The 21,048-nt window shown below is 44.6% G+C and overlaps 2 protein-coding genes across 2 annotated transcripts; one reads left to right on the top strand and one right to left on the bottom strand.

Annotated features, from left to right (window-relative positions):
• Positions 1–72: 72 nt before the first annotated feature.
• wnt6b (wingless-type MMTV integration site family, member 6b) lies at positions 73–13,750 on the bottom strand. The gene is made up of 4 exons (XM_062456822.1): positions 13,084–13,750; positions 8,325–8,545; positions 2,948–3,243; positions 73–1,932 (listed from the first exon to the last, which is right to left on the bottom strand). The coding sequence occupies exons 1-4, from the start codon at positions 13,263–13,265 to the stop codon at positions 1,471–1,473; spliced, it is 1,161 nt and encodes a 386-aa protein (XP_062312806.1). The 5' UTR covers positions 13,266–13,750; the 3' UTR covers positions 73–1,470.
• A 3,891-nt stretch (positions 13,751–17,641) lies between these two features.
• On the top strand, positions 17,642–20,922 carry LOC134017320 (FAST kinase domain-containing protein 3, mitochondrial-like). Its single transcript, XM_062456823.1, has 6 exons — positions 17,642–19,210; positions 19,433–19,518; positions 19,722–19,896; positions 20,021–20,090; positions 20,226–20,340; positions 20,440–20,922. Exons 1-6 carry the CDS (start codon positions 17,854–17,856, stop codon positions 20,536–20,538), a joined length of 1,902 nt encoding a protein of 633 aa, XP_062312807.1. The 5' UTR covers positions 17,642–17,853; the 3' UTR covers positions 20,539–20,922.
• The last annotated feature ends 126 nt before the right edge of the window (positions 20,923–21,048 follow it).

Raw genomic sequence — 21,048 nt, forward strand, 5'->3', positions numbered from 1 at the left:
GTCTAGTGGTTTGTGTCTGAGGAGTTCGGGGGGAAACACACTTCAAAGTGATAGATTACAAAGAGTGAAAACTTGGAGACAGAAGGTTTTATTCCCACAAAACAAGCAACAAAACAAGAAAGTCTGATCTGCCTGTCATATAGAACTTTGACAGAGGGTCATGTCAGAGGAAGTGTGCTTTTAAAAAACAACATTTATCAACTCAACCACACAAATGTCTGGGTCTATTGGATGTGAAAACAACTGGCCATTCTGCAGAATATGACTACACACACCAAAAGCTTGATTGAAAGTGCATTACAAAAGCCCTGTATATCAAACGAATAAACAAAATATAATATCATACTTTCTTTATACTGAACCATAAAAAAAAAAAAAAAAAACATTCTCTTTTCATCTACAAACTACTCAAACGAATAGAAACAATGTTAACATATGGTTTACACTCCCATATCCAAAGTGCTTTTAAAAGAGATGGTAGGCACGTTCCTCATGTTACCACTATGAGTAGTCTTGTTATCGAAGGTTTATAAATAAACAGTCTTTGGTGTCAACCAAACTCATCAGCATCCAGCAAGTTGGTAGTCCTTGGACAACCCTGGGATTCCCTTTTTTTTCAAATTGTCATTGATACAAGAAAAGCTGTCCTCCATGTTGGGTATGTTCAAATGCTAACGTCCATTTGTCTTAAATTATGATTTGTTATATGAAAAATATGGCACTATCAATCTAGTACTGTATAAGTCATAGCATTTGTATCTGATATTAGTCCTAGCTAACTTCATTCAAAGTCTGTGTCTTAGTGGCACTTAAATCTTTGGTTACAACTGCCACCACAGTAACATGACTGACTCTGTGTGCTTTACAGCAATATTTACAGTATCTAATGACAGATTGCTGCTCATTTCTCTTTGGGCCTGACTTGTTCTTAGGTTAAAGTGAGAACATTTGGTTCAGGTTTTAGTCTGGGTCGATGGACAATTCTAAAGGTTCAAGGTGGGGGAATTTAGTGAAGTGGTTTGAGAAGAAGCTTCCGTTCTACATGTGAAACGATCTGTACCAAATGCTGAGAACCTTGTGGGAAAACAAGTCTCCCGCTAGTCTTCTATGAGAAGTTCCCCAACATTCTGTTCTGGGAGATGAGATTTGGGGTATAAGGTGATATTCAGCTTCCCACTAAGCAGAGCTTAGTCAGCGGTAGATGTGGGGTCCAGAAGAGTAGGAGGTCCAGCTGTCAGGTTTCTAGAACCCATATGGATGGAGCCTCACTCTCTCAGTGAGCGCAGGGACCACGTAGAACAGCTCCCCTGAAGAGTCACAGCCCGGGGGATCCTAGATCAGACACTGTTCTCCCAGGGCTCTCCTGTTCAACGACTGAAGTGTGGAAGCTTGTTTCTCAGAGCGTAATTCTAGTTAACAGAGGAGACTCCCAACTCTTCACATGTTTCTCAGGTTGCAGATGGAGGTCTCCTAGTGACACAGGCTGAGCTCCTTCCTCACAGAACACTTCTTGCACTGCACCACGCAGCACCAGTGGAACCGGCACAGACAGTTCTCCTCAAACACCACCGTCTCCTCCCTGTAGCCGCGCTCACAGCACAGAAGGTCACAGCCACTCACGTCCATCGCGGTGCTGTTGCACATGCGGCCCCTCGTGCCCAGTGAGCCTGTCTTGCGGTTGGGCAGGCAAAAGTCAGGTGACTCCGCCGAGTAGATAAGGTCCTGTTTGTCCGGGGGTTTGATGTTCTGGCCCACCGGGATGAGGGTCTTGCCGTCGTTGCCGCCCATCACTTTGGAGGCGCCGTTGAAGCGCTCCAGCAGGCGGTCGCCCACCTCCCGGAAGTGGGGCATCTTCTTCCAGCATGTTCTGAGAGTACAGGAGCCAGACAGCCCATGGCACTTACACTCAGTCCTCATGTAGTTCTTGACCGCCTGTGGTGGAACACACAAACACACCCAAACACACACACACACACACAGACATGAATACGCGCACACATGCACACACACACAGACACAGATAGATAGGTAAGATAAAAGCAGACGCTATTCAGAAGGAATTTCCCCCCTACTCTCCCTCCTTCCCGCTTACCTTGCCTCTGGCCTTCCTTCATCTACCCTACCTTGACAACAAACTATCACTCACCTCTACACTCACCAGGGAACGACGGACGCATTCTGCATGCCTCTGCACTTTTATCTCGTCTTCTCTTTAATCCAAAAGTTTGTTTTTCAATATACATCTTCACGGTGGTTGTGTTCAAATAGCTGCTCCTAATGCTATAATTGGGTTTACTAGCTACAGCCCAGTCCCTCCTCCACTTTTACCTGTGTCTGACCTTTCGGAGGAGGTTGAGGCTGTGTGACAGACAGTGTATCAAACTGGGACGCATACCAACACCGGAGAAGCAAATGGGACACCCAGGACATTTTAAGCAATAACGTGTAATTAACTTCTTAAGAGGGCAGACCAGCCCCGAACAAGAGTGCTGCAGTGTCGCTATCTCCTCTTTGTCAACAAGAAGGCCCTCGTCAGTCCCATAATTCACTCTGCCTACAAGTGCATGGAGTGAGCAACAAAGGAAAACGTTGCACCTTTACAAGGAAAAGATATATTAGCAGCTACTTGCCTTAAAGGCTTGAAAACCAAATGTGTGGCACAATTGTGTTTTCTTGTTTCAGAAACATGATTCTTGTTCAAATATCAGTTTACAGTGTAACACAAATATGGCTAGGGGCTATCTCTTCCTGATACATGGGCAGAATGAGACAACATCCATCTACACAGGCAACACTTTCTCAGCAATCCTTTTCCCCTTTGCACTGTCAAATGAAATAAAAAGCTGTGGGTTATTTTGATCCCGTCTTCAACAGTAACATTGTCACAAAATCAAAACAATAGAAAATCGTATCATTTCTGAGTTGCAGACAGACACTGTAGACTTACCAAGCGGCCGGCCTCGTTGTTGTGCAGATCGATCAGCGTTCGGATGTCGCTCTTCCCCTTCTTTCTCTTGGCGTCCATGAACTGCTTGGACTTCTCGTAGCCGAACTCCACGTCGTCCCCACAGCCGCCCCACTCCCACTTGACGCCCTCGCCGGAGGAGGCGGGCCGGGGAGGCGCTCGGCTGCGGGTGGCCTCGCAGCCGCACTGGAGCAGGTCTCCCATGCTGCAGGCCTGGGTCACCGTGTGGGTCACCCCCGCCGCTGTGATGGCGTACACGAACGCTGTTTCGCGGATGTCTGGAAGACACCGAAATCGAAAAAACAAGCATTTGCAAGGGTGTATTTGTTCATGTGTTTATTCACGTCGTTTTGGAAATGGTTTTCTTCTGCCATCAAAGAACGATGCTCTACACTGGACTACAGCAGAGAGGGACCCCGGGGTCACTGTCAGCATGTACAACTAATACTGCTGCTATCTCTCACTTTCTTTCTCTCTGCTTCTCTCTCACACAAAGCACAGCTGCTGGGTTATTTCTGGCTCAGGGCTTACCCCATAGACCCTAGGGATGTACAACTACAACTGCAAATTGATCCTGTGTCTTAACCTAATGCATAGCACAACTTTCAAGGCTGTGCCGTCTTCTGGGAAAGAAACATATCTCAATTAGAACTCTTAATACAAGAGACTGCTGGTTCTATACCAATAAAGTATTTGTTTTTAAGTTTTAAGTGTCGCTGAATCCACTACATCTATACATTTGTTATTTCTTCTCAATTTGATTGAAAACCGATAGCTGCAAAGCGCCAAACACACAATTCCCATGCAGCAGTGTGTCCAGCTCTGCCTGTATTACATCAAGCAGAGGGAAGGGTGGGGAAGGCAGTTAGCAGTCCATTGTGTCGAAGATGAAATGAATGACTTTTATTTTGTGGAGCTGGAAGACGTGAGAGTGCAGTCACCGCTCAGTCTGGTGCCAATTCCATATCGCATGATTCAGTGAATGGGATTCATTAAATCTGGTGAAACGGAATCGGTGCCGTGCGAGAGGGGCTGCAGACCAGCACACTGTGATATCAATACCAGCTGTCCAACCATCTGCACACCCAAAGATGTCTCCATGCTGGCCTGTGTGTGTGTGTGGCGAAAGTGTGTGTGTGTTCATGTGTGGGCGTGCGTGCGTTCACGCCCGTGTGTGTGTGCGTCTCTCCATACCGGCCAGGGTGTTTGTGTGTGGGCATGCGTGTGTGTGCGTGCCTCCATTCCAGTCTACAGTTTAGATGGGAACACACACCTGACCTCACAGACTAGCCACTATGTAGATGTAGTTCTCTGGTCCATGGCCTAACCCTGTTTCTCTCCCTGTCTGTTCCTCCCCATTGACAGAGGGGCTTGAGGGCCTCTAGCGAGCATCCATCTGTCTGCATGGTCGAAGCCCATGCTGCCCTGGACCTGACCCTGCAGCCCTCCCCTCCTCCTGGATCCAACCTGGGGCTGTCTCTCGGCTCTGACCCCCTCTCCTCTGCTGCCCACAAGACAAGGGGAACATGATATTACTGTATGCTCTTACTATAAGGGGTAGTTTAAAAGTTCAAAAGCAACAGCATTACAAATCAGCAATCCATATCAATGGATGTTTTCCAGTCCTCTCTTTGTTCTCGATATGCAAATGTTTGATGAGCCACAGAAAGTGAAGAGGAGTAAGTGGTAAAAAAAATACCATATCGAAAGAATCTCTTAATTTGAGCAACCCTCTTTTATATTTTCCTCCGAGACACAAATTCCAAACAAATTTCTGCTGCAGCCTGTGTCTGGGCCTGTCTGAGAGTGCTCAGTATGCCAGAAGGGCCTTCGACAGGAATTAGCAAATATTTTTTTAATACTCTAACTTTGAGTCAATGATGCATGGGTCCCGGGTTTTACGAAGCACTAGGGGACCGTCTGGGCCCCTCTGCGGCATGGCGTGGCGGCAGCTCCATCTGACACATGCTGATGGGCATGAACTCTGCTGATTGATTGATCTGGCCTGGCTGAGTCCGAGTCAGGGAGAAGCTGAGCTCATGTGCTCTTGAGCACATGTCTGCTGCCTGGTTGGCATACCTGCCTTCCACTCTGTTAACCTGAGCCTCACACAGCTACCACAGACAGACATAATCCCTTACTATGCATCAAACACACTCTGGATGTTTCACACACCTACTGTACATGCTGCATCCTATGCTTACACTTGTGGGGATTCTGTCTGGGATATCTGGGGATAAACTGTCCACAGCTGTTAAATTGGGTATTTTCATACCAATGCATTTGGCTGATATAAAACAACTCTTTGGTTAATCTGCTAAGAGCTTGGTGGACGGTGAAGACACACCTCTGCTTCATCTCCCTCTCTGAGAGAGAGAGAGAGAGAGAGAGAGAGAGAGAGAGAGAGATAGAGAGAGAGAGAGAGAGAGAGAGAGAGAGAGAGAGAGAGCAACACCACATGACTCACAACCACTATCAAGTTCAACAGGGAGACGGGTGAAGGAATGTTAGGAGGGGTACTCTCTCTCTCTGTCCTTCTCTGTCTCTCTCTATCAGAGTATCACTGGGTACATGACTACTTCATGGTTGCCAGCTGGGTGCACAGGGGTGAGAAATAACCCAATAAGTAAAGTCATCAATAGAGTTGTGGAAGACTCTGATTTGTTATTGACAAGACAGACGATTAGTTTGTGAGTGTTCCCGCCACCCCCTCCACCCTCAGGGGGGGTGTCGAGAGCTGTATTGTATTACCTAATAACACAACCAGGACATTCAACCCTCATTCTATGAGAATAAAACACAGAGGAAAACAACACACTCCGCCTTGATTGTGTCAGATCTGATACTGGCATGCGCACAATCCACTCCTTGAACCATCAGTGTAATTACAGAAGTACCAAATTGGTTATTTGAACATAGCAGATATCAAGATTATACTTGTAATGACTACCAATGACTACCCAATCTCACAGAGGAGAAGCTGCATAAATCTCATTGCTAAATAAATTGACTGGATTAAAAAATAACTTGTTCCTTCTCTGAGAGAACATGTTCATTCATACTTGAACCTTTTCCGACTAGGGTCTTTTCTATGATAAGCATGACTTACCATGTCCAAAGAGGAATGCATGTTCAATAAGTGGGTCATCTTCATTAAGACAGCTACTATACTGCTGACACAGAGGGCTACTCAGTCTATGATTAAAGGAAATACATGGTGTCCAATCTTTCCTCATAGTACCACAAATCATAAGCATGGAGATAAAAATAGCTTTTTGGTGCATATATTAATATTTATGTTTTAAACCCGTTTCAATTGCTGCTTGGTTTTGTTAAATGTTAAAATGTTAATGTTAAAACTCAAAAGTCATTCATTATCGAAAGAGTTCAACTTGTGAATGTATCAGGATGTTTTAGCAGTGTCTATGGACAAGACACTGGCGGTTACGTTTCTCCAACCTCATCACTCTGCTTTATAGGAAACCCCAGTGACAGGACTGTCATTTATTGTTTTCTGAATTACAGAATGTGGCTTCAGCCATAAACGAGTGTCTTTGCTCGTGAATTGCTTCGTAACTCAGAACATCTCTGTATCCACTGTGGACTGAGCACTGCCAGGGAGCGTGGCGCTCTGACCATGACGGACAGAGCAGAAGACAGAAGGAAGAGAGGTTAACAGACAGAGCAAAGAGTCACATTCCTAAAGTGGCATAAGAAATGACATGGCAGCCTGGGTATTTGTTATAATACATTTAAATTAGAACCACACTTTGCGTCTCTGAGCATTTTCGAATTGCTTCATTAAAACCAGGAGACATGTTCAATCTCTCCCGGGAGCTCCCCTGGTCTGTCTCGTGAGCCCAACGCGGAGCCTGGAGCGGCAGGACGACAGCAGTTAGGGTTTTTCATGTTTGAAAAGGCAGGAGAAAACAGCCTTCTGGTTATTTTTGCACCGACAAATAGGAGTCGGAGTGAGCTTGTTCTGGCGATGCGGCGGTGCCCATGTGAGGAAGTGGTCCTGTCTTCGCTGGGCTCTCGGCGCTGACAGACGGTCCTTAAAGGCTGATCTGGGTAATTGTGCTGACTATTTTCAATGGAACAGCACTTTAAAACCCATCTACTGCGCAGACACGCTGGAATTCATGATTAATCACCGTTGAGGGCTGTCAGACTCCTGCTCCTCCGTGAGAGGAGAGGTGTTGTAATACTGACGGTCCCACCTCTTCCCTGCGCCATCCAAGCACAGGCATGACAATCAGCCCCAACACATCACTCTCAGATCCTCATATACCTGGTGAAAAGTGAGTTTTACTAGCTGAACCACATAAGGTCCTACTCTCCAACAGTTAGATGGACGTAGCTGACAGCTTTCAGCATTCTTTGGCTTTTCTGACTGAATCTGGCTCGTCAAACTAAATGAGATACATCGATGTTTGACGGAAGATAATGTTTATCTTCTAGCCCTTCTGAGGGTTTCATCGTGGTACCAATATCTTCCTCATCCAGCCACCACAGTCTGTCTCAAGTAACCACACGCTATTTAGCTAGGCCACGGAGGATTACAGTCTTGCTGAGGAATGGCTCATAAGGCCTGACTGTGGCAGATGATACCATGAGTTTAGTCAGACACACCACACAGACATTCTTCTAGTCATAAAGTCTTTGAGTGGATGCTTTAATGGACATTTCTCAGCTCTGCTAGCCAAGTTCCTTCAGTGGCAGTGCTGTCATCACTATCAAGATGGCTCATAAAGATTCAAAGAGAGCTGTGAGCATGCATTAGCTAGATAGCTCAATAAAAACCAGGAGAGGATATATACAATTAATATTGGAGCAACTCCCAGTGGTTTGTTGACAAAACACTTCATTGTTGGGCCACAGAGAGTGGTTTCTATGGAGTAATGGAGTAGTCAGATAGTGCTGGAGCACGGGCAGGGACAACAGCAGAAATGTGCTTGGTAATTGCAGAGTAGCAGGGCCCTACATTAGTTATATTACTGAACTTCAAAGAGATGGGAACAATTTTGAGATCAATGATTAGGAGAGGCAATTTCAGAAGATAATTTTGAGAGTGCAATCTGATGCAGAAGAGAGTCAGTCAAGTGTAAATCTGTCTTGTTAAGACACAACAGCTGTCCTTGTTCTGAGTTGAGAGGCCACTGCCTCAGCCTCTGCAGGTCATGGGTTCACGTCTTCAAAATAGACACTAGTGAATCATGAGAGAGATACTTAGATCATCTTCTTTCATAATCACACAGCTTGAAAGAAGATTTAGGGAAAAGTTAGTCATGCTGAGTAACCATAGATAGGAACAGTTTGGGATTCTGTTTAAACAGAATCAATCAATTTTGTTACTCACCTTGTTGGAGTATTTTGCCAAAGTACTTGTTCTGACTGGTGCAGTTCCACCGACGATAGCGAAACTGGTACTGACATTCCCGGACGCCTAGCTTGGCGCCCTTGGCCACCTCGCTGACAATCTCTGGCTGGGTCTGGCACAGTTCTGCCTGTTTGCCAGCCAGGCGCTTTGTCTTCCTGCAGATACTGTTGGGATCCATGACCAGAGGACTGCCCACCGCCCTGAAGAACAGGACACACACACACACATCATTCATAGCACCACTGGGAATCTTAGGTGTATTACCAGAGAGGCAGACCCATCTTAATTGCCAGGTTTCTTCACTTGTGATGACAGACATCTGTTTACACTTCAGGTAAATTGTTTATTTCTCTCCTTAACGGGAGAAAAAGTAGGCCTCTGGTCCAGCACTGTGAGCTTTTTCCAGAACGTTCCAAACTGTTGTCATGACATAATGTGAGATCGGTCCCATTTGAGTTCACCTCCACTTAATAATCTATAATATCTGACTTTACAGATTAGCGGTGTGATCTTGTAAGGCGTAAACCAGGTGTTATTGTTAAGCGGTAGTAGGGAAAGGAGTGTATATGTCTGTGTGCATGGTCTATGTGTCTTAATGCACGCTCATGCCTGCCTATGTGTGTGTGTGTGTGCATATTTGTGCACGTGTGTAAGAATGCCTCACTGCTTTTCATTCACCCCTTGCCGTTGTGTTCCATCTCTATGTCTAATAACTTTCATCTGCGGAGTGAGTTTGTTTTAAGAAGTCAAAGCAGCACTCTTGCCAATCCTGTCTCATGCCGGTCTGATAAGACAAGGAGCCACAGGATAGTGGCATTCTGCTCACAGGACCCATCCCCCATCAAACTAAGTCTATTATTTTATTACAGTGGGGCCATTTATATTTTGATTTAAAATGTCACCCTATACCTCTGATTAAATCAAAATACCATTTATTTTTAGCCGCAAGTACGACCTTTTATAGTTTTGTAGCGTCATGGAAAAAAGAAGACAGCAGACAAACTGCCAACACATGGTTATCCTCGAGGACAGAAATATATGATAATGGCAAGCGGCGTGGATTAAGCTTACAAAACTCCTCAAATCCACCCTAATAATTCAGTCTGTCTTCCTGGAAAGGAGAGAACAGTACTGTAACAAGCTCCCATGAAGTAAATTATGTCAACTGTGGTGCGAGGTCCTGATTCCAAAACTCCAGCTCAGAAGAATGGTTACAGTATTCTGACAACCAATCCCCTTCTTCTACCAGTTATTGACGATGTATTGACAACGTCTCCTTGGCAACGGCTTTGGAAAGGACACTCAATGAGCGTGCTCCTTTGAGCAGTATCCATGAAGAAAGAAGAATAAAACCCGTAGCCTTCCCTGCTGTGTCATTCGGATGTTCACATGTAGTGATTAGCAGGCAGACTGTGCCTCTACAACCACTGATTATCTCTGTCATCACAGCCTCCAAACCTGTGAGCGAGTGTGTCCGGATCAGAGCCATGAAACTGGCTCTTCTCACAGCTTGCAAAATAAATGACCAGGTTTTACAACAGGAGGTGTAGGCTCGTAAAAAAGCAGACTATGTTGGACAGACTTTCTCTCGTCCAAGTTCTGTGTCAGTGTAAGAAGCGACAATTGACAACAAAAAAAAACGTGTGATAAAAGTATTTTGATAAAGCACTCAGGATGAATGAATAAGATGTCATAGTAACCCACTATAAAGTACCTTGTTCTAAATGCTAATGCTTAGGCTTTAGGAGAGCTAGCTCATACAGTCTTGTGTAGTGAGCAGTATTTCAATGTAACTCAGACAGTTGGACTGTCAACATAGCTGGAGTGAGCATTGTGTATGTAAATGAGGCTTTTGTCTGTATGACCAAGTTGCATTGCAAAATGTACCAGAACCAGCACTGACCTCAAACACATCCCTGAGCTGCCAAAATCACACACAGACATCTTCATTAAAACATACACACACAAGGAACTCCAATGTCAGATAAGCAATCAATCTTCCTATTCCTACAATGTCACAGATTCAGCCTCTATCAGTTCTAGTTAAAGCTCCTGGTGGTGATAACGTTGAAACAGGGTCTAACCAAAACATCAACGAGGATGTACCGCCATGGATGCAATCAAGAACCTCTCCAAACCCTACCTCGCATGAAATATCAGAAAGATAATAGAGACCAAAATAGAGAAGGAAACAGAGATAAAGAACCACATATCCAAATAATCAGTCCCTGTGGAGCAGCAGACATGATCTGTGTAGGATAAGCTGTTTTTCTAGCCTGGCCGACCTCAGGTTTCATTACCACTCGCACGGCCACAGATATGGGCCTTTATTCACTTTGCGAAACGAGTGAATTTCATCCTCCTTAATCCTCCAAGTATGCTGTATATGAAGTCAGTCACGACAAGGCCAGGGACTAGGACGCCAGCTAGGGAGGGAGGGGGGGGGAAGAGAGAATGAGAGAGAGACACACAGAGAGATAGAGAGAGAGAGGGAGAGGGAGAGAAAGGGACGCTGGATGAGGCCTGTGGTCCATGGCTTTGAGCCATGGCATAATCTTCTCTAGGCTTCAACACTAAATCAAGTGACAGTCTAGGACTGACACAGGCAGCGCCACAGCAGTCTGTCACATGTTGATCTCACAGTGAGAGGGAAGGAAAGAATAAGAACATAGTACGCAAGTACCCAGCAGGAATCCAACTCAAGTCTCCCACTATGCCAGCTCCAATTATCTACCAATTCACCAAGAATACATCCTTAAGATTTGAGTATAATATTGTGCCTTGAAAGTCTCACACAGGGATTATCTGACTACCTCTGCCACACAGAGACAAGACTTGTCCCAGTCTAGGAAGCGTCTGTTGCACAGCACATGCTCTGCAAAGGAACACTGATACATCCTGCAGACTCCAGCCCTGGCTGGCGCAGGCATCTCGCTCTTCATCTCATCTTTATCTGACCACATCTCTCTGATCCTTGATTGTACATCTCACCACTCTCAGACAAAAACAAAACAAAAAAACAGGTATTGCTTTTTGATTCGTGAGTGGGGAAAGATAAGATCTAGTATAATTAAGTGCTTTTCAACTGGTGATTGATGTTTCAACTGGTGCGGAGCAGAAGCGGAGGGCCAGGGCTGGGGGGGGGGGGGGGGGCTATGTTGGCTCTGGCCCCATTCGGCCTGGATGACTGGAACTGACACTTGTGCATGTGCACCTGTGAGGTTGAGACACGCTCCTCACTGCCTGCCATGCCAGCCTATGCCCCACACAAACAAAACACAAGACACACAAAACTATCTGATGGCGATTTAACACCCAGCCTCATGTTCAATGGTCAGTTAGTATCTGTCATTAGACCAAAAAAACACTCTCAAGAACCACTGTAAGTTTAGGCGGGAAGGGTACATATGAACACACCCACCCACCCACCCACACACACACACGGCATATAACTACTTGTGCTGGACCCTGTTTTAGAGCAAAGGCATTCCACACTCCCTGAATCTCACTGCTCAGCACCCGGCCCAAATGATTAGACTCTAATCAACAGAGGCTCTGAAAGGACAGGGTTATCTCTAAGCGTTTCATCTCTCCCTCTCTCTCCCTCTCTCTCTCTCTCGCCAGTGATATCCTGTCTGAATGACAACTATTTGCCTTTAAAGAGAAGACGGAGAGAGAGAAAGAGAGAAGTGATGGTATGTCGAGAAACTCTCAACAGAAAGCGTCATTGTCCTGTCCGTGTCTGCCAGACCTACAGGTGTGCTCACCTTTAGCCCACCCTTCTAGGCCTGTCTTAGTGTAGCAGAGGTGGTTCAGTGACCCATGCACTATTGATGAGTGGCTTAACCTTGCCTGTGACCCGAGGACATCCATTATCTCCCCTAGTTTTAGCTCAGCAGGCCAACAACATGCAGCCTGTGATTCAGCACCGTTGGTCAGACCAGTTCAGTTATTATAGGTGACCTTGATAAAGATGGAAAGGGGGGGAAGAGCTCGAAAAATGCTGAAAGGGGATGTGATCTAAACATCCCCCTGCAGATGAGTGTGTGTGTAGAATATGTTATCAACACATCTCTCTCTGTCTCTCTGACTGTCACACACCTCTGAGCGCTGAACACAGGATTTTTTTATGATGACATATCCACTGCCTCAAGGTCCACCTGAAATTCCAACTCTGACCCCTTTCATACGTCTGCTTTTACCACAGGCCATGCCAGACCTCAATGAGGTTCAGCATGCAAGACCACCATAGCCCTGCAACCCTAAGACATTTATCTCTATCAATTGCTGTTGGTTTCACGTTCAATTGCAGTTTAAATACCTTTTAAATGTTATTTAGAATGTGCTCAAAAAGTTGTTAGATAAATTCAAAACAATTATTGTTGATTATATATCATAAAGGTTTTTTTCAACACTAGATAATAGGCAACTAATATTCCCCAGGGGGATAGGAGAGTAGTACTACAATAAGTTATTAAAATGAATTAAAATGATATTATCTTAGACTAGTCCCTTGGTATACTACTGCTTTAAAACGTAAATGGGAAAATGCGTCTGTATATTGGATAGGCTATTGGATGACATGTTTAATTCAAATATATCAGAATAAACGAGTTGCCGCTATAATCGTTTAGTTTCATTCATATCTGAGGTCACGCTATTAAGAAAACCCCTTACTAACACATTTGCTACTGCTATCCAATAGCACGTGTCAATTATTAATGTACCAAAGACTTACCACCATAGTCCGATGATATTGACAGGACAAAGAAGGATGAAGAACAGAGCAAGTTGAATCCGAGATAATGGAATCGTCATGATGAGTGTATCCTTGAGAAAGAGCAACAACAACTCTATATCAAAGTTCCAAACCGAGCACCGCCTCTCCCAAATACAATTAAGGTGTTGTTTGTTTTTCATGGGATGTCTCGCGGACTCGGTCGACCACACTGCAGGAGTCAGCAGCACCGCCAAATACTGGTGCGCAGGAAACCCGACGGGATCTTCTCCGGTCTCATCACTAACGTTTGATAACTTGGTCAGAGTATGGCGATTTCCGTGATGGAATGCGTTAACCTCTTCATTGTCGTGTCTCTGGCAAACAATTTCAAACTTTAAACCCCAAAGGAAAAGGTGACAAAAACCTTGCGTCTTACACCCAAATTCCAATAGCACAGCGATTTTAATCTGGCAGCAAGGATACTGGAGCCTGAGGGTGATGGAATGGAGCCAGAGCCAGGGCAGGGAAGTAAACCCCAGAAGATTCCAGGAGGACTATCGATGTTGACGTTATGGCGCAAAAGCATTAACTGAAATTGGCCTCAGTATCATCGTTTTTTTTTTTTTTCGTTTTTTTTTGCGTAGCTCTCACGCATTGAAATAGGATGACGGTTATTTTTCTATACGAAGGCCACAGGTAGGCGTCGGCAGGCGTAAACGTTGCCCTGCTGTCTAGTTTTTTTTTTTTTTTTTTTTTTTTTTTGCCCTGCTCTCCAGTATTTAAGTGAAAATGCGTTTGCCTTGGTTAACAGATGCGCTCATCTTCAACCGTGACGTCGCTCCGGGCCAAGTGAAATCCTCACTGTCACTCAGGGAAAAAATGGATAATTACTTGGAAAAGCTTGACTGATTACAAACTGTTGAAACCGAGGGTGGGGGAGAGGCAAAGAAACATTTTCCCGACGTGTTTACAGTAAAGAAATCACAGCCTATGGAATTATATGAGCTCATCACAGGTGTTGCAAATACCTCTCCCTGAGTTGCCATTGTTGATTAGAGGAACATGCAACTAGTAGGTGGAAAAATACTTGGTTAAACAATAACTTGTGGACAGTAAAATTTAATTTCCATCTACTGTGTTCTGTTTTAGGCAAAGTGTTTAATTGACATTATTATTATTATACCTCCTGAATTTCACAATAACGGCAAATACACAATAAATATAAAAAAGATGTCCTACATTCCAGCCAGCGATACTGGTTTCTTATTTACCCGTAGATTTATAAACGTAATCAGTGCCAAAATATCTCTGTTTCCACTATTATTCTTGTAAATTAGAACACCTGCTCTGTGCTGAGTTAGCACTCGTTTGATTATAATAGTGTCATCACTGCAGTGGACTGTAGCTTCTCACTCTTGCCAACAAAAGGGCAATCTATGTCCATGTGTCAGGCATGTCTTGCATAGGTAGGATTACAACATAACCCCTTTATTTGAAGTGGCCAAAGGCACGCATTGAAATCCAATAGCTGTGCTCTGTAGTTGCCCATCAAAAGATCAACCCACTACATTCCTGGACAGTGATGCAATCAATCACAACACAAACACACAGCTCATTTTACAGCTGCAAGTCTCATCTGCATTTATCAACAACCCCCTGCCACCCCCTCCCTCCTCCCTGACCCCACCCAGAATGCAGGAGTGATAAGTGCAGATTTTATTTTCTGGTTATCTCATGGTCAGGTCTCTTTGATTCATATTCCATTGTTTCCCACCAACATCAAAGGAGGAATTTGAAACACATCTCTTTATGCTCCAGGTGTTTCAGTAAAACTTCAGTTTATCATGGCAGAAGAGAACAGTTTAACTGGATTTATAGATTTTTCCTGCTACTAACCTCGGATGAGAACCAAAAACTAATGTGGGACATTTTCACTCATCAGGCACATTAGTTGGAGAGTTTATGATTGTGGGGTCAAATTTAACACCAAAACTAGTAGAATTCTTTCTCTTTTTTTGTTCTGATTCTGAGTCTGCATTGTTCTGTGTAAGCACAAATTCATATGACATTGGTATGAATTGGGCCCCCTTAGGAGGCTACGTTTATTGAGAAATGATTCCGAAAATGCATGAATACGTGACTTACGACTTTTCCACAGGGAATTAGAAAGAGATAAAGAGTTATAGTTATAACAGCATAATTGTGAACGTGTCTGACAACATTGCTCATTTTGTGGTATTCTCTCTTTCTCAGTATGGGAGGGTATGTTTTGTTAGGGAGGGCTGATTCTTCATACTTGGCTTAAACTTTATGGACAATAAAGATCTGATTTCAAAGTCCAGCAGGGTGTTGAGCCTGGGGTCTTGGCTGAACGTTCCCTGGGAACAGCCGCTAAAGACCCAGAGTGTGCCTGGCTCACTAGTGCTTCACAATACCAACAAACTCCTATCTCCTTTATACACTCTACCCTACCAAGAGTAGCCAGCACACTCTGTACTTACACCCTTTCCAGTTCACACTACTTTTCCTATTAGTAGTATACCTTACGTATGCTTCTACCCATTCTACCCAACTCCAGCATACCACTGTTATACAGATGAGACACACTCCTCTTGATACACTGTTTTCATCCTGCCGTGAAATATCTCCCCGCAGTCTGCCTGGAGGCTGGACATAGCTTCTACATAGTCCTCTCTCTTTAGGCATAACACACAAAAGAGAAAACAACTTACAATCTTCACTCCTTGGCCAAAATGCAAGTGATACATTCCCCAGGCATTATCATTTCAAAATGATTAGAAATCCAATCACACATAATATTTTATATGCCGAGTTGAATTAAGGCTAAATCAGAAACACATGACGGCAAACATGAGGCTCTTAACCTTTTTAAACGAGCAACAGTCATCCTTGGAATCCCCTGGAGCTTGCTCCATGACATTTCTTGTGAACCGGCAGAAGTATTCTATAATAAAACATCTATACTGTCCCATGATTTCTATGTCTGCAAACCTCCACATCCTCCCCCCTGTCTGCTCTGGGATAATGAGATTGAGTCATTATGATGCATCAACAACTAAGGGAAAATTAAGTGTTTCGGACAGAATTATGTCACTTTTCAGGGTGTAGACAGCCAGAGTATTGTCCAGAATGAGATACATGTGGATCTCTGTGTAGGCCGCAGTATCTGCAGAAGCTTTCAGTTATCACATCCAGACGACCCGCTTCCGAGACCCAAACCTTCATTACAGTGCAGATTACGCATTTTGACTGTAAAAATGTGTTAAAAGTTTTAATGATCATGAGATCACCCCCTCAGTCACAAAAAAGGGTCCCCAGAAACAAGTTATCGGGGACATAATTAAACCCAGCCATTGTGCCATCTTCCAAGTGCGTCACATTAAGCACTTTATAACAGCATCACTGTTGAACTTTTCTTTATTAGATTAGATTTGGCCCCATTGATGGTGCCATCCATGTGTGCCGGAGGGGCCATCAGGGAGTCGACTTGTGTGTATGTGTGTGTTTGTATGTACATGTGTTTGTGTGTGCGTGCATACTGTATATGTGTGGGCACGTGCATTTACGTATTTGTGTGCTAAGTGACATTTCACTGTCGGATTATCAAAAGACTACTGCAATCCACATCCTTTCCGTGTAATGTAGAAATAATTTCATCCGTTTTGCATATGTGTCTTGATGGACTCCCCCACGACTGTTAACAACAGCTCCCTCAAGACTTCAAAGTTCCAAAACGAACATGCTGCTATATTGATGGATCCCCGAAGAGAAATGCGACATGGGAGAAGAGAGGCTGTGCTCCCTAGAGCCTGTGGAGCTCATCTTTGAGATGTTCTGGGAAGATAGAGGGTTGGGGGGTGGGGGGGGGGGCAGGATGATGGATAACCCTTAGTTATCCACGTTGCTCCACATCAGACACAGCTGAAGCAAAGAAATGTATGTTTACCATTGTATGTTTATTAATAACAACATAAAAATAGAGAAGCAAACACAAGGATGAATTAACTAACATTTTCTCAATCCCTTTACTCTATAACTACAAATCCAGTCTGTAATAAGATTATAAAATGTTATTTATTTTGCACTTCTTAACATGTTTGAAGATTCATGAGAAATATCGTCAGGGGAAACAAGACATGGTATATTGGTACATTGCGCCACCTGGTGTAAAATAAGTGAAATAAGAATCGGTGTCAATTTGATCAGTCGATGCGTCGTAAATCAAACTTTACGGTCCTTTGTTGCCAAATGAGCAGTTTACCCAATCTGAAAATACAAAAGTTTGAATAATCAAACAACTATGGTGAAATGTCCACTTTGGTTTGACTGAATTGTAGTGCATGTCCAAAAAACACATCTCATGTGTCATGATGTAATACGATAATACACATGTATGACTTACGGCCCGGTCACATCTGTTAAGTAATGAATAGTAGTGGATGCGAGAAAGTTTTTAGTTTTGTATAGTTCAGCAAAAGATTTTCATGCTGTCGTACTTACTATCACCAGTAGATGGAAGCAAATGTTAGACATTTGGCATTACACAAGCTGTTACCAAACACACCACGTTTGTTTTGTAAGTCTCCGTGGAGTATATCATAAACATCTTTCTATTGCATGGTGAGTACGCATTAGTTTGAATTGATTCTTGACTAATACCTGAAATACAGTTGCTAGTTATTTGCAGGCTACTGTTTTTCACTACTGTCTTGTAGAGACGTTATTATTATCTGACTTTTAGGGGGAATCGTTATAATTACAACAATTATGAAGTCAATTGCCAGCATATCTTCTGTGAGAGCTATGTGTCAGTATTCCGCTTACGCGTTGGTCTTAAGTCGTGGTTTAATGGAAAGTCATACACATCTGCTTGCACGACTTTTTGCTGGGCAAATACCATGCAAACGTCTAGCACCACCGTGCATTTCAACTTTGCGCCGCTACCATACCACAAGTGAGAGAGGGGCGATGGCACATCAGTTATGCAACCTGCCATCGACAGAGGAAAAAGACCATGAACTGATGTTGCATCTTGAGAGATGCCTTTCATGTACCGGTAATACAGCAACAGGTGCTGTGGTCACACAAACAGTATCTCCTATTTCTCCAAACAAGACTCAAGCCATAAGAGATTCCCTCACGATGAAGGCCCTATTTGAAGGCGAGGTCTTGCCGGAACTCTGCACCAGGTTGACCGAGGCCCCTAGTAATCAAGAGAGAATCAAGCATCTAGCCATTTTACTGGGAGTGTGTGTGGAGTTTGGTGTGGACCCTTACAGTCCAGTAGTTTCCAGGTTAAAAGAGGAGTGCAGAGCACAACTCTCACGAACAGACATCAAGCTACCACACTTGTGCCACCTTGGAGAGGTGGCCTACAGGCTGGAAGGCAGGAGATCTGAGATTGTGGTGCAGGTCCTTGACTCTGTGAGCGCTAGCATGGACAAGGCTCTCTCTCCTGACGATGCTGCCCAGGTGTACTCCCTCCTGGCTCTATGCCAGGACACCCACCAGTGGATGCTTGGCCTACACAGGCAAACAGAGCGGCTGATCCACAGACTGACTGCCAGCAACATCAGTGACATCCTCTACTCCCTGGGGGCCCTGCAGCAGAGCCAGGCCATCTCTCTGATCCTCAAGCTCAGCCGCAGGGCCTCCAGGCTCTTCCAGGACTTCACAGGGCAGGAGCTGCTACGGGTCCTGGCCAGTCTCATGCACTTTGGACATCATGATCAGGGGTTCCTGGCAGCCATGGAGAAGCACCTCCCAGGCAGGATAGCAGAAGGTGACGTGGAGCTCATCAGCACGGCGATGGAGTTCTGCCTACAGATGAGCTGGCGCTCTGAGCCCATCTTTGAGGCCGTAGCAGAGGGCTTCGTCAGTAATGCGGAGAAGTACAGCACTCCCCAGATCGCATGCCAGATCGTAGCCATGGGGAGGCTGAACTACCTCCCGGAGTGCTCCAGTCAGATGTTTAGCAAGCTGGAGAGCATCCTGCAGTCCCGCTTCTCCCAGTTCCAGCCCCGGGCTGTGATCGAGGTGCTCCACTCATGCATCCACCTAGAGAGGTTCCCAATCAACTTTGTTTCCAAGGTTTTCAGCCCCTACTTCCTGCAGAGGCTGCAAGGTATTGCATATCTCTCTCTCTCTCCCTGTGAGTGTTTGTTTATATGTGTGAATGTGCATGAGACAGGACCTTTTCCCCCAGTTGTGTCCCTCCTGAGGTGTGGGATTCAAGGTCTGCTTGGTTATGTCATACCTGCATGTGATGTACAATGTGTGTGTGTGTGTGTAAAGTATATGAATGCTGTGTATCTGCTATGTAACCGTGTCTTTCTCTCCCTCACAGCACAAGGGGAGCCCCTGGATAAGAATTCCCTAGGTCAGCTAACCCAGCTCAACCTGTCCACCTCACTGGAGTGCACTCACTACAGGGTGAGTGTGCACTGAGCATCCATGAATACATCCATGAATACATCCATGAATGGGAAATGAACCCACAAGCGAAGCTTTTTTTCCAGACTCAATGGAGGCCCCACACTGGGCCTCCATTGAGTTTTGATGGAGATCATCTTTCTAGAACTACACATTTTAAACTTAATTGTACAATATACCACATTATGTGTATGTCATTTCAGGGTCGCAGGCTGCCTTACGACTATCACATAAAGAAGTTCTCCTCTGTGGACCACTCCTTTGAGACACCCATGGACAGATATCTCTACAGCCAGGTTAAAGGGCCTCTCAGCACTCTACTTGGGGGCAAGGACCACTACACCACCAGAGTTTTCACACAGACTGGATACACTATAGGTGATTCACTGCTGCTCTCTTCTATTCTAAATTGTAATATGGACTACAGTATGTTGACTTTACTACAGTTTAATGACAGGATTAAACAGGTGACGGCATTCCGATTGTTGTTTTTGTTGGCCAGACTTGGAGATCAATCTGGATGAAGATGGCTTTGTCCTGCCTCTCTCTCAATGGGAACACACTCAGAGGAGGTAAGTCACACAGGTAGACTGAACTCATACAATGAATAAATAGAGTACGTTATTTATGTTTGTTTACAAAAAAATTCATACACAAAGTGTGCGCATGTAGACGTGGTTAAGATGATGTGTGTTTGTGTGCTGTAGGATGGCCTTGTGTCTGGATGGTAAGGACCGCTTCTGCAGTAACACCCAGCACCTGCTGGGAAAGGAGGCCACCAAGAGGCGTCACCTTCGTAGATTGGGCTACCAGGTGGTACAGGTACCGACATGACGACTGCAAATGCTCCTGAACCTCGATGGAACTTAACTAGAAAGCCCCGTCAGTGACCCTGTCTGTTGTTGCTTCGTTCTTCTCCAGATCCCCTACTATGAGTTTGAGAAGCAGAGAAGGCCGGAGGACCAGGTGCGCTACCTCCACAAGAAGATCTTCCCCACCATCTTCAAGTTTAGCCGCTGATCTGACGGACTTAACTTTATATGGACATTTGGCCGACATCAGCAAACAAACACGACAAGTCGACAACCTGCTGGTTGGTTGGTAACGTAAGCTGAAGAAGACAAGATGGAGAATGTTTTCTCCTAAACTGTCTGTCAATCATCTCTTGATGCATTGGGTAACCCTGCTGTTTGTGTTATGGATATATCGGTTGAACTTGAAACAAGTATAACTTGCCAAACATGGTATAGTACATTTTACGCAAGAGAGGAAGGCATAACGGGCTGCTTGGATGTAATAGATAAGCTGTGTGCTTCGAAGCTTCCTCTGCCGGGTACTAATTACCATGAATAATCATCGACAGACCATTTATTTTTGTTCCAAGTGGGAGATTGTGTATGTTGTGCAATAACTGTAATGTAATCTAAATGATTGAATATGAACTGTAACTGGTGTGCTGGAAGTACTGCAAAACAAGTTATACATGTATGGGGGAAACTCAAAGTCTCGTAACTGTACAATAAAAAACAA

The sequence above is a fragment of the Osmerus eperlanus genome, chromosome 3, assembly GCF_963692335.1.
Source record: "Osmerus eperlanus chromosome 3, fOsmEpe2.1, whole genome shotgun sequence".
NCBI classification, from domain to species: Eukaryota; Metazoa; Chordata; class Actinopteri; order Osmeriformes; family Osmeridae; genus Osmerus; species Osmerus eperlanus.

Bases quoted from the DNA above. Each gene is read 5' to 3' on its own strand.
- wnt6b (XM_062456822.1), bottom strand. From the start codon at position 13,265: ATGAAAAACAAACAACACCTTAATTGTATTTGGGAGAGGCGGTGCTCG. The intron at 3,244-8,324 runs GTGAGTAACAAA...GGTGTCTTCCAG, and splicing joins TGGCAAAATACTCCAACAAG to ACATCCGCGAAACAGCGTTC. The intron at 1,933-2,947 runs GTAAGTCTACAG...GTTCCACCACAG, and splicing joins ACAACGAGGCCGGCCGCTTG to GCGGTCAAGAACTACATGAG.
- LOC134017320 (XM_062456823.1), top strand. From the start codon at position 17,854: ATGAAGTCAATTGCCAGCATATCTTCTGTGAGAGCTATGTGTCAGTAT. The intron at 20,091-20,225 runs GTAAGTCACACA...TGTGTGCTGTAG, and splicing joins TGGGAACACACTCAGAGGAG to GATGGCCTTGTGTCTGGATG. The intron at 20,341-20,439 runs GTACCGACATGA...GTTCTTCTCCAG, and splicing joins TGGGCTACCAGGTGGTACAG to ATCCCCTACTATGAGTTTGA.